This window comes from Hypomesus nipponensis, chromosome 25 (assembly GCF_054491055.1).
Source record: "Hypomesus nipponensis isolate SF chromosome 25, ASM5449105v1, whole genome shotgun sequence".
NCBI lineage: Eukaryota > Metazoa > Chordata > Actinopteri > Osmeriformes > Osmeridae > Hypomesus > Hypomesus nipponensis.
In genome coordinates, this window is record NC_140385.1 from 3,415,001 (window position 1) to 3,430,000 (window position 15,000).

The 15,000-nt window shown below is 52.6% G+C and overlaps 1 protein-coding gene across 1 annotated transcript in view; it reads right to left on the reverse strand.

Annotated features, from left to right (window-relative positions):
- The window catches only part of col4a5 (collagen, type IV, alpha 5 (Alport syndrome)), a 33,763-nt gene that overhangs the window by 6,092 nt on the left and 12,671 nt on the right, over positions 1 to 15,000 (reverse strand). The window contains exons 2-39 of the mRNA XM_084691026.1: positions 13,348 to 13,407; positions 13,041 to 13,130; positions 12,652 to 12,696; positions 12,381 to 12,425; positions 12,193 to 12,255; positions 11,746 to 11,799; positions 11,447 to 11,473; positions 10,721 to 10,801; positions 10,500 to 10,562; positions 10,362 to 10,397; positions 9,637 to 9,678; positions 9,380 to 9,472; positions 8,966 to 9,019; positions 8,829 to 8,885; positions 8,655 to 8,699; positions 8,348 to 8,401; positions 7,784 to 7,825; positions 7,559 to 7,652; positions 7,269 to 7,304; positions 6,897 to 7,148; positions 6,726 to 6,815; positions 6,457 to 6,527; positions 6,052 to 6,243; positions 5,709 to 5,877; positions 5,429 to 5,521; positions 5,075 to 5,179; positions 4,854 to 4,951; positions 4,481 to 4,631; positions 4,090 to 4,203; positions 3,798 to 3,965; positions 3,561 to 3,650; positions 3,216 to 3,365; positions 2,943 to 3,041; positions 2,488 to 2,717; positions 2,103 to 2,229; positions 1,730 to 1,909; positions 1,517 to 1,567; positions 1,234 to 1,419 (exon numbers count right to left, since the gene is read on the reverse strand). Of these exons, the coding sequence (XP_084547152.1) occupies positions 1,234 to 1,419; positions 1,517 to 1,567; positions 1,730 to 1,909; positions 2,103 to 2,229; positions 2,488 to 2,717; positions 2,943 to 3,041; positions 3,216 to 3,365; positions 3,561 to 3,650; positions 3,798 to 3,965; positions 4,090 to 4,203; positions 4,481 to 4,631; positions 4,854 to 4,951; positions 5,075 to 5,179; positions 5,429 to 5,521; positions 5,709 to 5,877; positions 6,052 to 6,243; positions 6,457 to 6,527; positions 6,726 to 6,815; positions 6,897 to 7,148; positions 7,269 to 7,304; positions 7,559 to 7,652; positions 7,784 to 7,825; positions 8,348 to 8,401; positions 8,655 to 8,699; positions 8,829 to 8,885; positions 8,966 to 9,019; positions 9,380 to 9,472; positions 9,637 to 9,678; positions 10,362 to 10,397; positions 10,500 to 10,562; positions 10,721 to 10,801; positions 11,447 to 11,473; positions 11,746 to 11,799; positions 12,193 to 12,255; positions 12,381 to 12,425; positions 12,652 to 12,696; positions 13,041 to 13,130; positions 13,348 to 13,407 (3,697 nt within the window). The remainder of the gene's footprint in view (positions 1 to 1,233; positions 1,420 to 1,516; positions 1,568 to 1,729; positions 1,910 to 2,102; positions 2,230 to 2,487; positions 2,718 to 2,942; positions 3,042 to 3,215; positions 3,366 to 3,560; positions 3,651 to 3,797; positions 3,966 to 4,089; positions 4,204 to 4,480; positions 4,632 to 4,853; positions 4,952 to 5,074; positions 5,180 to 5,428; positions 5,522 to 5,708; positions 5,878 to 6,051; positions 6,244 to 6,456; positions 6,528 to 6,725; positions 6,816 to 6,896; positions 7,149 to 7,268; positions 7,305 to 7,558; positions 7,653 to 7,783; positions 7,826 to 8,347; positions 8,402 to 8,654; positions 8,700 to 8,828; positions 8,886 to 8,965; positions 9,020 to 9,379; positions 9,473 to 9,636; positions 9,679 to 10,361; positions 10,398 to 10,499; positions 10,563 to 10,720; positions 10,802 to 11,446; positions 11,474 to 11,745; positions 11,800 to 12,192; positions 12,256 to 12,380; positions 12,426 to 12,651; positions 12,697 to 13,040; positions 13,131 to 13,347; positions 13,408 to 15,000) is intronic.

Sequence of the window (15,000 nt, forward strand, 5' to 3'; positions counted from 1 at the left end):
CCGTTTCACGCATTGTCAGTATATGATATAAATCCATATTGTGTAAAGGGTTGCATACACGGTTGTATCCGTCTCCAGTATGGTGTCCTTCTCCGCAGTGGAGCCCAGTGCGGCCTGCAGAGTGCTGGCTGGCCCAGGTGTGACAGACACACAGGGGTCCATGCAGGTGACACTCAGATCACTGGGAGAGGGCCCAGCCAGAAACCAACCCCTACCTGCCCCAGACTACAGCTTCACAGAGGGGCGGGAATACTGGGGGATACTGGGGGATACTGGGGGATACTGGGGGATACTGGGGGATACTGGGGGATACTGGGGGATACTGGCGGTGCATACTAGCGTTACTGGGGAACACTGGGGTTTGTTTCTGGCCCGCCAACACCAACATCATCATCATTAAGACAAGAACACACACACAAACATGGATCCCGTGTGGAGATGAGGGGGTGGGGGTGGGGGGAGGGGGGTGCAGGTTGGAGGACGCTCCCCTGCAAAAGGGGGGGAAGAGGGGGTGAGAAGACACCAGGGATGAAGGGATGACTGATGGATGGATGACGTAGACAACAAGCCCATGCTTATTAGGAGGTGTGGTCAGGCTCCCTGTGAAGCCCTCTGATTGGTGCGTGGAGCACCCCAGCGTTTCCTGGTGAGGGGAGGGGGTGAGAGAGGTGCAGTGCGCATGATGCGTGGTGGTGGCGGTGATCGCTTGCATCGGTCGGTCGAGTGCTCGGTACGTACTCAACGCTGATTGGACAGTGTGCGTTTGTACTCAGTGACATAGTAGGTGGTGATTGGTGCAGGACGACCATGCAAATCACTTGTCCTATCACACAGAAGCATTCACATGGTGTTGGCCAAGTTGCTGCCTGGGTTGAACTCACTTTACCTCTTTGCTTTTTTTGTATGTATATGTTTAAGTGTGTGTGTGTGTGTGTGTGTGTGTGTATTAAGGGAAAATAAGGAGGAGGGAGAGGATATTGTGAGAGAGTGAAAGGGTGAGGTAGAGAGAGAAAAAGATGGAGGCATTCCAAGAGGTATGAGAGATAGAGAGCGAGAAAAAGACAAAAGAGAGAGAAAGCCTCATTGTGAACAAACTACCTCTGTTTTCCTCTATCTCCCCCCCACTGCTAAACTCCCTCCAAAATCCAAAATGGAGGACAGGGTGACCTAGCTTAATTCTCCAACCCAGGCAGCGACTTCAGCTACGGAGGAGAGAGCGGCTCCATATCCTACCTCCACGCCCCGGGGGGCCAGAGGGGCCTGGGTTCCCTTTGGGCCCCTGGAGGGCCAGCCCTGGAGGGCCCGGGGGCCCAATACTGCCAGAGGAACCGGGGAGGCCGGGGAACCCTGCTTCTCCTTTGGAACCGGGGAAGCCAGGGCTGCCTGGGAGACCAGGGAGGCCCACGTCGCCCTTCGCTCCTGGAGGGAAAAAAACACCAGGACAGATAGATGGGTTACACTGCCTGGTGGAGACTGATGACCGGTGAGAACGAATTCTCCGAATTCTAGAACTCACCTGGTATCCCTGGGAGACCGGGTGTTCCAGGACCACCGAAGCCTGGCAGACCTGGAGAAGAATGGAATGGTGGGAAATAGAGTTGTCAGCTGTGCCGTCACTGCAGTTCCAAACCAGACACCCCTCCGCCTTTAGGACTACAATTTGTAATGCGATGATTGGCTCTAACAAAGCCCAGTCTGGGGAACGGCATTGTGGGATCTGTAGTCTCACCTGGGTCTCCTTTGATTCCAGCTGGACCGGGGATCCCGTCCCGACCTGCTTGGCCCTTGTCGCCGGGGTAACCAGGTGAACCGGGACGACCTGACTCTCCCGGTCGGCCGGGTGATCCGCTGGAACCGGGGTTACCGGGGGAACCATCCAGACCTTTCGGACCGGCAATACCGGGAGCACCTGGGGGCCGGAGGGAGGGGGAACGCATGAGACAGGAGGTGTGTGTGTCCGTGTGTGTGTGTGCATGTGTGTGTGCCTTGTGTGTGTGTGTGCGCGGATCAAATTGGCAGTTCCTATGTGAGTTAACTTATGGAACATTGTCTTGAGTGTGTGGAAATCTTTGACTTTGCGTGGCATGGTCATGAAGGTCAACCTTGGAATCCTGGCAGGCCTGGGTCGCCCTTGGAGCCGGGACCACCTGGCAACCCTGGGAGACCTGGACCACCTGGGTTTCCTTTCTGTCCGGGAGTCCCTGGATATCCTGGTTGGCCGGGTTCACCCTGGGGGGGAGAGAGAGAGAGAAGGATGGGGAGAGAGAGAGGGAGAGACACAGAGAGAGAGACAGAGAAAGAGAGAGAGAGATAGAAGGATGGGGAGAAAGAGAGGGAGAGATAGAGAGAGATAGTGAGAGAGAAAGAGAGAAGAAGAAGAAAAATAGATGAGTTTCCTCCATGTAGCAAAGCACCAGAGGCGACATTGATACAAAGCCGTTACACATGAACATTCTCTTCCTGATTCTGGCCTTCTGGTTCTGGTACCTTCAGTCCAGCTGCTCCAGGGAAACCTGCTCCAGACAGGCCGGGGTCTCCCTTTGCCCCAGGGAACCCAGGGGCTCCAGGGCCCCCCGGGGACCCCGAGCGCCCGGGCTGACCCGGAGCTCCCTTCAACCCAGAGGGGCCTGGGAAGCCCATCTCTCCCATGGCTCCCTTCAACCCTGGGGCTCCAGGGGAGCCAGGGCCCCCGGGGATACCCGCGTCTCCTTTAGGACCTGAGGAGGGGGGAGGGGGGAGGGGGGGAGGGGGGGGGGGGAGGGGGGGAGGGGGGGAGGGAGGGGGAAGGAGGAGGTACAGAAAGAAGGGATGGAAAGGGTGGAGGAGAAGGAGAATGGAATGGGGAGATGATTAGGAGGAATGTGTGTGTGTGTGTGTGTGTGAGACAAAGAGTGTAAAAGCCCATTTGTGTGTAACATCAGTGTGTGTGTGTTTCTACATACCTGATGGTCCTGAACTACCTGGACGTCCGTCTTGCCCGGGGAGACCTGGTTCACCAGGGAGACCAGAGATCCCCTTCTGGCCTGGCAGCCCACTGAACCCTGGAGAACACACACACACACACACACACAGAAAACACAGTTCCCACATTCAGATGGAGCCGATTATGTCGACAGAGGTAGTGCACACGAAACCACACATACACACCAATACACACACACACTGATACACTGGATACACATACACACATTCAGAACCGACGGGTCAAACGGTACCTGGAGCTCCTGGTTCTCCCTTAGAACCCTTAGAACCCACGGAGGGGGGGGCTGCGGGCCCGGGGGCACCTGGGAGGCCGGAGTCCCCCCTGTCTCCCTTCCCTCCGGGGCCTCCCGGCCCACCTGGTCGCCCTGGGAAACCGTCATCACCTGAGGGTGGACACAGTGAGAACATGATGTTATGATACTGGAAGTCTGTGTATTTGTACGTTTATGTTTCTGTGTGTGTGTGTTTGAGTGTTCTGTATGTATAAATGCGCTTCAGTGTGTGTTTGAGTGTGTGAGTATACGTGTGTGAGAGTGTTCTGTATGCACCTGTGTGTGTGTGTGTGTGTGTGTAGGTACCTTTAGGTCCAGGGAAGCCAGGTGCCCCAGGACCTCCTGGTCCTCCAGAGGGTCCAGGGGAGCCCATCACACCCATGTCTCCCTTGGAACCTGTCAATCAATCAATCCATCAATCAATCCATCAATCAATCCATCAATCAATCCATCAATCCATCATCAATCAATCCATCAATAAATCAATCCATCAATCAATCCATCCATCAATCAATCAATCAATCAATCAAACAGACGTCTTACCGGGCAGTCCCGGTAGACCGTCACGTCCTGGTCCTCCAGGTCCTCCCGGAGCACCCACCGGGCCGGGGGAACCGGGGAACCCAGGAGAACCTCTGTCTCCCGGCAACCCTGGGATGTCCAGGCCAGGGGATCCAGGGTCTCCTTTTGCTCCTGGCCCACCGGGGAACCCTGGAACACCCGGGGGAGGGGGGGGGGGTTAAGGAGAAACACACTCTAATCAGTCAAGTTGAAATATTCTAATATTATGATATTAGAATATCATAGTTGTTGGGGGAGGGGGGGGGGGCCTTACCGGTGGACCCACTAGGGCCGGGGGGGCCAGCGGGGCCGGGGAGGCCCTGGGAGCCGAACGAGGGGGGGCCGGGGGGGCCACGAGCTCCGGGGCCTCCAGGGATACCAGAGTCACCTGTGGGGGGTGGAGGAAGGGGGGGGGGGGGGTGGAGGAAGGGGGGGGGGGTGGAGGAAGGGGGGGGGGGTGGAGGGGAAGGGAAGGGGTACATACAAGTGTAAAGTTGAGAACATTTTAGTTCAGTCTTTTCAGTTCATCACTTCTAAAACCATTTCTGGGTTTTGGTTTGATTTTTTTTCTTCCCACAATACTGTATGGCCAATCTGGGGCCATGGAATCAGAACCTCTGGTGAACTCCAGAACACCAAGGAGTTCTAGAATCCCTGGACTGTACCTTTGGGTCCGGGTCCGCCGTCTAACCCAGACCGTCCAGGTTGCCCTGGGCTGCCGGGGAACCCTGGATCTCCTTTAGGCCCGGGGAATCCTTTACCCCCTGGGAACCCAGGAGGGCCCTGGAGACCTGGTGAACCAAAGCCTGGCTCTCCCTGACACACACACACACACACACACAGGAACAGACACACACACACACACACAGGAACAGACACACACACAAGGAAACACACACAAAACCATGCGTCAAACAACCATTCTTCTACTTACAAGCCTCTTTATCGCATCAATCGTGTTGACTTGAAGCTCCACCCTCTAGTCCTCCCCCACTCCAGCCCTCTCCAACCCTCCACCAGCCCATCACCCACTCCTACCTTGGATCCAGGGAAGCCAGGCTGTCCAGGGAGGCCGTCTACCCCAGGTCTGCCTGGCCCTCCTGGGCTGCCCGGCTGGCCAGGCGTGCCTGGGAAACCTGGAGGATAGAAACAGGGGGTGATGATGGTGATGATGATGGTGGTTATGATGCTGTTGATTGTTATGATGTGTTCCTGTATGTGTGTGTGTGTGTGTGTGTGTATGTATGTGTGTGTGTTACCTTTAGCACCGGGGAGTCCTGGTAATCCAATGCCAGAGAGACCTGGGTCTCCTTTGGCTCCTGGTAACCCAGGGAAACCAGGCTGTCCGGGCTGTCCAGGGTTACCTAGCAGCACGGAATGACAGACCAACCAATGAGGTTTCAGTTTTCAGTGACAAAAAGAGGGATGGCGAAATAGAGAGGAGGATAGAGAAAGGATGTGAAGAGAGATATGAGTGTTGGGAAGAGGGGACTGAGGGATGGAGAGTGTGTGTGTGAGAGTGTGTGAGAGTGTGTGAGAGTGTGTGAGAGTGTGTGAGAGTGTGTGTGTGAGAGTGTGTGTGTGAGAGTGTGTGAGTGTGTGTGTGTGTGTACCTGGGCCGCCTGGTAAACCGGGGTCTCCGTTCTGTCCAGGAGGTCCCGGGGAGCCCTTCTCTGCCACCGTCTGACCCGGCTCCCCTTTAGCTCCTAGGGGTCAAGGGGTCAAGGGGTCAGGGGTCGTGAAAGGCCAACAGGAAGCAGTCTAAACGAACCCGCTGGATTAGGGTTGGCTACTTCGGACGATGATGACAAAGACTTGGACGGATAACGGTTGGTGTGTACTGTGTGAGTTATCGCGATCTGCTAGATAGGCGCTCGGCTAGCCGTGTCTGACCTGGTGCTCCGGTAGTCCCTGGACGGCCTGACACGCCCTGCACGCCCTTCTCTCCCGAGGGGCCCTGGGGGCCGAAGCCTGGGTTCCCTGAAGGTCCTCTGTCGCCTGGAACCCCCGGGAGACCGGGCTCCCCTGACGGTCCTCGCTCTCCCTTCACCTGCTGGGAACCCTGGCAACACAGAGGGGAGGGGAAATGGTATTGTATTATCTACAGATGGATGGATGATGAACGGATGGGTAGACAGACAGGCAGACGGACAGACAGTAGCAGACAGACAGACAGGCAGACAGACAGAGATGGATGGGAGGATGACAGGGAGGACGACAGGAAGTTGGGACTCACGGACGCTCCTTTGAGTCCCGGTGCTCCCGGTACCCCGTCTCTACCGGGGCGGCCGTCCAGACCCGGTAAACCGGGAGATCCAGGGAAGCCCGTGTCACCTTTGTCACCTCTCACTCCGTCAGCCACGATGGCGTCCCCGGGATCTCCCTTCTCTCCTGGGTAACCTGGCACCCCCTGCTGACCTGGAGGACCCTGCAGGAAGAACAACACCAACATTACATTTGAAAGTGATTGTGAAGAGAGGCAGGACATGTAAGATATAAGAAGTGACCCGGGTTGGTTTCGAACCTGGTCCCCTGGGGTAAGGCTTTAGCCCTTACCCAAGACTGCATATAGGCTTACAGAGTATATAGAAACACATTGTTCTGAAACAGGGAAAAGGAAGTGGAAACAGGAAGTACTTACAACAGGTCCGAGAAGCCCTGGGCTTCCTGAGTATCCTCTTTCACCTTTAGCTCCCGGTCCTCCAGGGGTTCCTGAAAAAGACAGAGAAGAAAAAGAAGGGGAGAGGAGAAGAGGAGAGAAGAGGACACAGGAAGTGAGGGCAGAGCAGAGAGGGAGGAGAGGAAGTAGGAAGAGAGCGGGTCAATGTTCATGACACAGGTAGGACACACCAGCACACACACACTCCCTCCTGTTCACGTCAACGTGCCGGAGACGGACAGGTGACTCACCTGGGAACCCGGGGGGGCCGGGAGGCCCCTGGGGGCCGGGGATGGGGCTGCCGTTGGAGAAACAGTTCACACAGGTGTCACCCTTATCACCTGAGGGGCCAGGATAGGATGGTTCAAACACAGTGTGTGTGCGCATTTGTGTGTGTGTTTGTGTTTGAGCCTTCCACCTACCTTTCTGTCCAGTTTCCCCCTGGAAACCCCTGTCTCCCTGCACACCAGGCCGGCCGGGGGCCCCCCCAATGCAGGCCCCTCCACCGCTGGAGATCCCTGGAAGTCCAGGGGGCCCCGGAGCACCCTGCAGCCCAGGGGAGCCACTCCGTCCTGGGGTGCCAGGGAGGCCGATGCCGGGCTCGCCCTCCTCTCCCTTCTGGCCTCTGTCTCCTGGGAACCCTGGCTGGCCGGGTTGGCCTACAGATCCTATACCTGAGGAGAGAGGGAGGGATAAAAGGATAGACGGATGAGAGGTAGGAATAAAGGGATGGAGGTTTACAACAAATGACTCATTTGCTTGTTTGTTGTCCATTGTTGTCGTTGTTCACTAACCTGGCTGTCCTGGTTGTCCGGGAGGACCTGAGAGACCTACAAGAACACCATATCTTATCAGATCACCATGGAAACACATTAACAACATATCAGTGTCATCACTCCTCTGTGGGAGTGTACAGGTAACTGCATAAGGAGAGAGGGAGGAGAGGAGAGAAAGGAGGAGGACAGAGGAGAGGAGGAAGAGAGAGGAGAGGAGAGGAGGAAGAGAGAGGAGAGAGGGAGCAGAGAAGGAGGAGAGGAGATAGGAACCAGAACTAAACAGAAACTAAACGAGGTTCAGAACCAACCAGGTGGGCCTCTGTCCCCTTTTCTGCCCGGCGACCCAGGGAACCCAGGCTCCCCTTTAGGTCCCACACGATTAGACGTTTGACCTCCCAACACCTGCAAGGACCAGGGGAGAGGGTGGCATTAGCACCATCTGGTGGACAGGGCCTGCTAACTACTGGAGGTCGTACTGGGGAAAATGCACTCCATTTAAAGGTTTGTTAGTTTAGATTCGCTGGTGTACATACCACCCCGGGAGGTCCCGGAAATCCACGATCTCCTTTGTCACCCTGAGAGGAGGAGAGAGGGAGGGTGGAGGAGAGGGTGGTAGTGAGGGAGGGTGGAGGAGAGGGTGGTAGTGAGGGAGGGTGGAGGAGAGGGTGGTAGTGAGGGAGGGTGGAGGAGAGGGTGGTAGTGAGGGAGGGTGGAGGAGAGGGTGGTAGTGAGGGAGGGGGAGGAGAGGGTGGTAGTGAGGGAGGGTGGAGGAGAGGGTGGTAGTGAGGGAGGGGGAGGAGAGGGTGGTAGTGAGGGAGGGTGGAGGAGAGGGTGGTAGTGAGGGAGGGTGGAGGAGAGGGTGGTAGTGAGGGAGGGTGGAGGAGAGGGTGGTAGTGAGGGAGGGTGGAGGAGAGGGTGGTAGTGAGGGAGGGGGAGGAGAGGGTGGTAGTGAGGGAGGGTGGAGGAGAGGGTGGTAGTGAGGGAGGGTGGAGGAGAGGGTGGTAGTGAGGGAGGGGGAGACGGGGGGATATGGAGACATCAGGAGACATGTATTCTTTTGAACGTGAGTGAATTAGGAAGGGTGAAGGAAGACTCACTCTCTCTCCATCACGACCCGGGAGACCTGGACCTCCGGATTCTCCTTTACTACCCTGGAGGGAGGGAAGCAGGGAGGGAGGGAGGGAGGGAGGGAGGGAGGGAGGGAGGGAGGGAGGGAGGGAGGGAGGGAGGGAGGGAGGGAGGGAGGGAGGGAGGGAGGGAGGGAGGGAGGGAGGGAGGGAGGGAGGGAGGGAAAAGAGGGGAGGGAGAGAAATGTTTACAATTCACTTTCCTGGACCGTATGTACAAAGCTTGTGATGGTGAATAGATCCGTAGTAGATCAGTAGCAGATGAGCAGGATCTTACGGGGAACCCAGAAGGACCAGGGTCTCCATCTTTTCCTGGTTTGCCCTACGAAGAAAAAAAGAAAAAGGTCAAAACACTTGAATGCTATACTTATTAATAGCCCATGATGTGTATCTGTGTGAATGTGTGTGTGTGTGTCTGTGTGTGTGTGTGTATGGCTGGTCAGAAACTTACTCGTTTTCCAGCTTCTCCTTGCTCTCCCTTCTCTCCCTTCTGCCCACCTGAGGGGCCCTGCAAAGACAACCATCAGTCAAGTCAGTTCAGCCAACATCAATCAATGAATCAATCTTTCTGTTCCTTCCGGAACTTACAGGGGGTCCTGGAGGCCCAACGTCACCAACAGGGCCGGGCAACCCGATGTCACCCTGGAAACACAAACAACAACATCATCAAAAAAATGATTTTCATTTTGTGGAGTTAGTTCTGTTCTTACTGTGGAACTTCTTTCGAGAGTCGTTTCCTCCATCTGGTGGTTGAAGTGGGAGTTGCAAGCTACAGAGAGCACGATAGCCCTGTCGTGCTAACATGCTGAATATACTATATAAAATGTAGAATATACAATATAGAATGTAGAATATAGAATGTATAATATAGAATATACAATATAGAATGTATAATATACAATATGGAATGTACAACATACAATATAGAATTTAGAATGTACAATATAGAATGTACAATACAGAATGAGAATGTTCTGGATGTGGTCTGAGTTGTGCCTTTACCTTGTCTCCTCTCTGGATCTCTGACTCGGTAGGTCCTGTCTGCTCCCCAACCTGACCTGGAGGACCGGGAGGACCCCTCAGTCCAGTCTCCCCCTACACACACACACACACGCACGCACGCACGCACGCACACACACACACACACACACACACACACACACACACACACACACACACACACACACACAGAGTGACATGAGTGTCCGTGGGGAGTGTTCCTGACCCCAAGGTGACCCTCTCCTGCAGCAGCAGCTTACCTTCTCTCCTTTGGGTCCCTGGAAGTTCAGACCCATGTTTCCCTGCGGAGGAAAGCAGCACAGTCAGCCGGCGTCAGAACCACTGTTTTCTGCCACGCTAATAAACATTAGCACAGCTAACTCCAGCTAACTTCAGCTAACACCAGCTAACACCTGCTAACACCTGCTAACACCTGCTAACATGAGCTAACACCAGCTAACTCCAGCTAACACCTGCTAACTCCAGCTAACACCTGCTAACTCCAGCTAGGTCAGCAAGTTATTGCTAGCACCCAGGGCTGGACTGGGACAAAAAAATCGTCCCTGGCATTTTTGGGCCAGGCAGCCCACACCCACCGTGATTGGTCACTCAGACACATTCCCTGCAGACAGTCCTCTTAAGATATGCCTGCATTCTATAATATGAGCTGCCTAGTGTTGTGTGTTCATGGGATAGTTTTAGATCCTTCAAGAGGGGTCTCAAGACTTATCTGTTGATCTTACACTTCAATAATTAATTAATTCTTAGAATTATGATTTGTATATTTATGGTATTTATGGTATTTATTTATTATTATTGATAGGCCTATTTGATACTGATTGAATACAGATATTGTATTGCCATTTTTGTTATTTTTACTATTTTGCTTATTATTGGCTTAGCAACTTTTAAAATGTTTGCAGTTATGATGTGAGGCGCACATAACACAAACACACATGCGGCGAAAATCTTCATTCAAACTTACCTTAGGTCCTTGTGGGCCTGGAGGGCCGTGGCGACCCTATAAAACAAAACACAAAAGTGAATTCTTCCTTCGAAAAGAAGACAGAACCGTAACACAAAATACCAAGGCAGGCAGAGCGACCATATAGGGTGTCATTACATCATTTCCTCTGGGACCAGGTGGACCGACAGGGCCGCTCAATCCAGGGGGACCGGGGTTGCCCTGGCAACAAGGAACACACACAGAGGATGTCCAACTGTCATTATTGGCCCAGTGACAATTGATCAAGGTCAGCATACATGTCAGTTACTAAGAGTGTCAAGTTCCGTGATTCTAAGGTTCTGTGGTTCTAAGGTTCCGTGGTTCTAAGGAACACTCACAGGGACTCCAGGCAAGCCAGGGAGGCCCAGCGATCCTTTCTGGCCGAAACGGTCTGACGAGATCACGTCACCTGGGTCACCCTGCAGGGGTGGAGAAAGGCAGGTCAGGGCAGGGACAGGACACAGCAGGCACAGCAATAAGACTATGACTCACCCAGTGCGGGAGAGAGTTCTATCTAGAAGCCCTACATCTACAGACAGAGAACGGATGGAGCTCAGAGGTAGAGTGTTTAACTGCAGATCTAGATGTCCGTACGTCTCTTTAGATTGAAGCACTTCACCCTACTTGCCTTGGGGGACATGTCCCTGTACCTACTGTAAGTCGCTCTGGATAAGAGCGTCTGATAAATGACTGAATGTAATGTAAATGAATGCCCTGCATTGCCTGTTGCTCTGGATCTAGACACTGACTGAGAGCCGGGTGGATGTGGGTGGGACCAGCATCCAGGACTCTGAGAGCGCGCTGGCTGTTGTGTCTAGGGGATGGCTGAGCGGTTCGGGAATCGGACTATTGATCAGTTGCTGGTTCGATTCCCCGACCGTGCCAAATGACAATGTGTCTTTGGGCAAGGCACTTCAGCCTACTTGCCTTGGGGGGAATATCCCTGTACCTACTGTAAGTCGCTTTGGATAAGAGTGTCTGCTAAATGACTACACGTCTGGACAGAAGAACGCCAACAGAACGCACGCACAGTCGTCAGTTCATCTGTAACCACGGAAACGTACCTTTTGGCCTGGCAAACCGGGAGGACCCTGTGAAAGAGAGGGAGGGTATATAAGGGGGGGATATATTAGTTGTGTAGTGCATGTGTTAATCATAAGAGGAAAGGATAATGTGCGGGAGAGGAGGGAAGAGGAGACTAGAAGAGGAGAGAAGACTAGGAGGAGAGAGGAGAAGAGGGAAGGAGCAGACACTGAGAGAGAAAAGGAGAGGAGAGGAGGGAAGGAGCAGACACTGAGAGAGGAGAGGAGAGGAGAGGAGGAAGGAGAAAAGGAGAGGAGAAAAGAGGAACATGAGGACTCACAGGTCGGCCTTCTGTTCCAGGGTAGCCTGATGTTCCTGGGAATCCTCGCTCACCCTGAAGAGACACAGCAACATCAATCATGAGACCGATCAGTGACACGTATCCAGACGATGTCGTAGAATACAACGACATCTTGACGTGTACGGACAACAGTGACATAGTTTGAACCTACGTCTACGTGTGAGAGATCTTCAGTCATAGAGCTGAACTGTTTTATTTAGTTCCACAAGCCGTTACGTGAAATTATAAGCAAGTTCTCCAACTGGTCTGACTTGTTGCATGGTGTGAGCTACATATTTGAGCGTGAGTATGCATAATTATTCATATGACCGTGATGCTGCGATGAAATGCCTTGTGCTAGCTGCGATGTGCCATGTCACTGAGTCTAGATCTCTGCAGCATGGATACACAGTGTTATGATGAGCATAAAGCGCCGCCTGGAGTTACCTTGGTGCCGTTGCAGCCTGGGGTCCCCCTCGGCCCAGGAGCCCCGTCTTGTCCTGGGAGGCCCTGGGGAACAGGAAATAAACAGGATGTGATGTCACACCGAAACAGGATGTGATGTCAGCTGATGACAGTTCAGTGTCATTTCGGCTTGGGAGTTGGCTGGATGGGGAGAGGGTAAACAAACTCACTGGAATTCCGGGTGTTCCTGGGAATCCAGGTAGACCAGGTGGTCCCTGAGGGGGAGAGAGAGGAAAAAGAGAGACCACTGATTTTAAACGGACGTTAAATACAACTACATTCACGTATTGTTTCTCGAGCGGTGACATGGTCATGGTGACACCTGCTGGACAGTTAGGGTACTACATGGTCGGACAGCAGCCTTGAGTTTGTCCAGCAGAACGTACTAAACTGTGAGCTGTTTTGTATATTTATAATAGTAAATATAGTTCATCCACTCACTCTGATTCCTTTTGGACCAGTTGGACCTCCTGGTCCATCATAGCCCTACAGGAGAGAGAGAGAGAGAGAGAGAGAGAGAGAGAGAGAGAGAGAGAGAGAGAGAGAGAGAGAGAGACAGAGAGAGAGAGAGAGAGAGAGAGAGAGAAAGGAGAGAGAGAGAGAGAGAGAGAGAGAGAGAGAGAGAGAGAGAGAGAGAGAGAGAGAGAGAGAGAGAGAGAGAGAGAGAGAGAGAGAGAGAGAGAGAGAGAGAAAGGGAGAGAGAGAGAGACATCAATATACAAAGAAAGACAGATTAACCAATGGCACTTATCCACACATATACTTATTCTGGATGTATCTGAACTAGGGTGTGGAGAGGGACTCTGGGTAGCTGGGGAGCCCCAACATACCTTCTCTCCTCTAGGCCCACTCGGGCCCTCGGGCCCTGGGAACCCGGGCACACCTGGCTGGCCCTGGAGGCCTGGGTAACCCCTCTCGCCCTGCAAGGAAGACACACATACACACACATACACAGATGCACACACACACACAGACACACACACAGACACACACACAAATACACACACAAACACAGATAACCACACAGATACACACACACACGGATACACACGAACATTTCACATTTGATACATTATACACATGATATCATGATGAGCGTTTTAAGAACAGGCTCTGTGTGTGAGTGGCCCCACCCACCTTTCCTCCTTTTACTCCGCTGCAGTCACACTTGGACCCAGACGCACAGCCATGACATGCCTGGAGGAGAGACGGGGGGGGTTGGAGGGGGGGAGGGGAGGGGGGAGGGAGGGGGGGAGGTTAAACTGGTGTATCCATAACGTACATATACACAGCATATCAATATGTTAAGATAGTTTAAGATATGTCTATAATCAGGTGTAAGACAGGAGACCACAACATCAAAGCAGATTAATACAAGCCAGTTAAAATGTGTCGTTTGTAATATTACCAGTAGAGGGCAGCACAGCACCAAATCACATGATAGAATCATATCTCATTCAATAAAAACATCTATCTTTAATATGAATTTGATATAATTCTAAGAAAGAACTATGGAACTACAATACAACTACCAAAAAAAAAAAAAAACTGAAACAGAACCTTGAAATAGAACCTTGGAACGTAATTTAGAAAAGGAACCTCTCTTCCTTTCTGCCTATACACAATGCCACACCCTTATCTACACAAATGACTACCTGCAGCTACCTGCAGATAACTGGCAGCCAGATAACTACCTGCAGATAACTGGCAACCCTGGCCACATGTTCTGGGCTGAGATATTTACAAGAATCTTTGTGCATGACTGGACTAAATACAGAGTACAGAATGATCTGATTATCAGAGTTGGCTAGCCAGCTAAACCATTAGACATACAGTACACAATAATCACTCCTAATCTTTTCAACAGCTGCTGGTTGTTTGAACCTGGTTCCTCGTGGTTATAGTTTAATGCATCTGACCCTTGTTTGAACCAAATAAGGAGAAAAAGCATAATCTCTATGTGTAATCTCCATTTACAATCTCTTCATTCATAACCTCCATTCATAAGATGTATGATAAACCTACATGCATAAATGAGTGACAAGCTTGTTTAGCATAACAGCTTTAAAATCTATACCCGCTGACTGTAGTTGAGGATTAGCATTAGCTAGCTTAGCATGATCAAGCCACACAGGTTAAAACAGCGTAGCTTGTGAGCAGTCACATTCTAACCCCTCCCCACCACACACACACACACACCCTCAGTGACATCACCCTGCCCTCCCCCCCTCTGACCTCTACACAGACATCACTTCCTAGGTCAAAGGTAAAAAACGTGCACAGTGTTTCCTGTCGAACCCCTTGCACATCACACGTTCAGATTAACCCCTTCACCCCCCGGCCATGACGAGTGGCCCTGTGGCTTTACGCGGGCAGGGGCTGGGGGGCCGGGGGGCCGAATGGATTAACGTGTCATCGTGACCATGTTAGCCTGGGGTGCCCCTGGGGTGTTAAAAGGGATTTAACACCCCAAACCTGACCCCTCCCCCCCCAGCTCTCTCTCCTTGGATCTGGAGCAGTTGAAGAGTACACATGCATGCTTGGCACTCATGAGCTAACTTCATGAGCTAACTTCATGAGCTAACTTCATGAGCTAACTTCATGAGCTAACTTCTAATTTCTGGGTAGTGGCCTAAGCTAACGCTGCTAGCGGTAGCTCTGACAGGTGATGAGGGCTTTCTGGGTGGTGACATAAGCTAACGCTGCTAGCGCTAGGTGATGAGGGCTTTCTGGGTGGTGACATAAGCTAACGCTGCTAGCGCTAGGTGATGAGGGCTTTCTGGGTGGTGA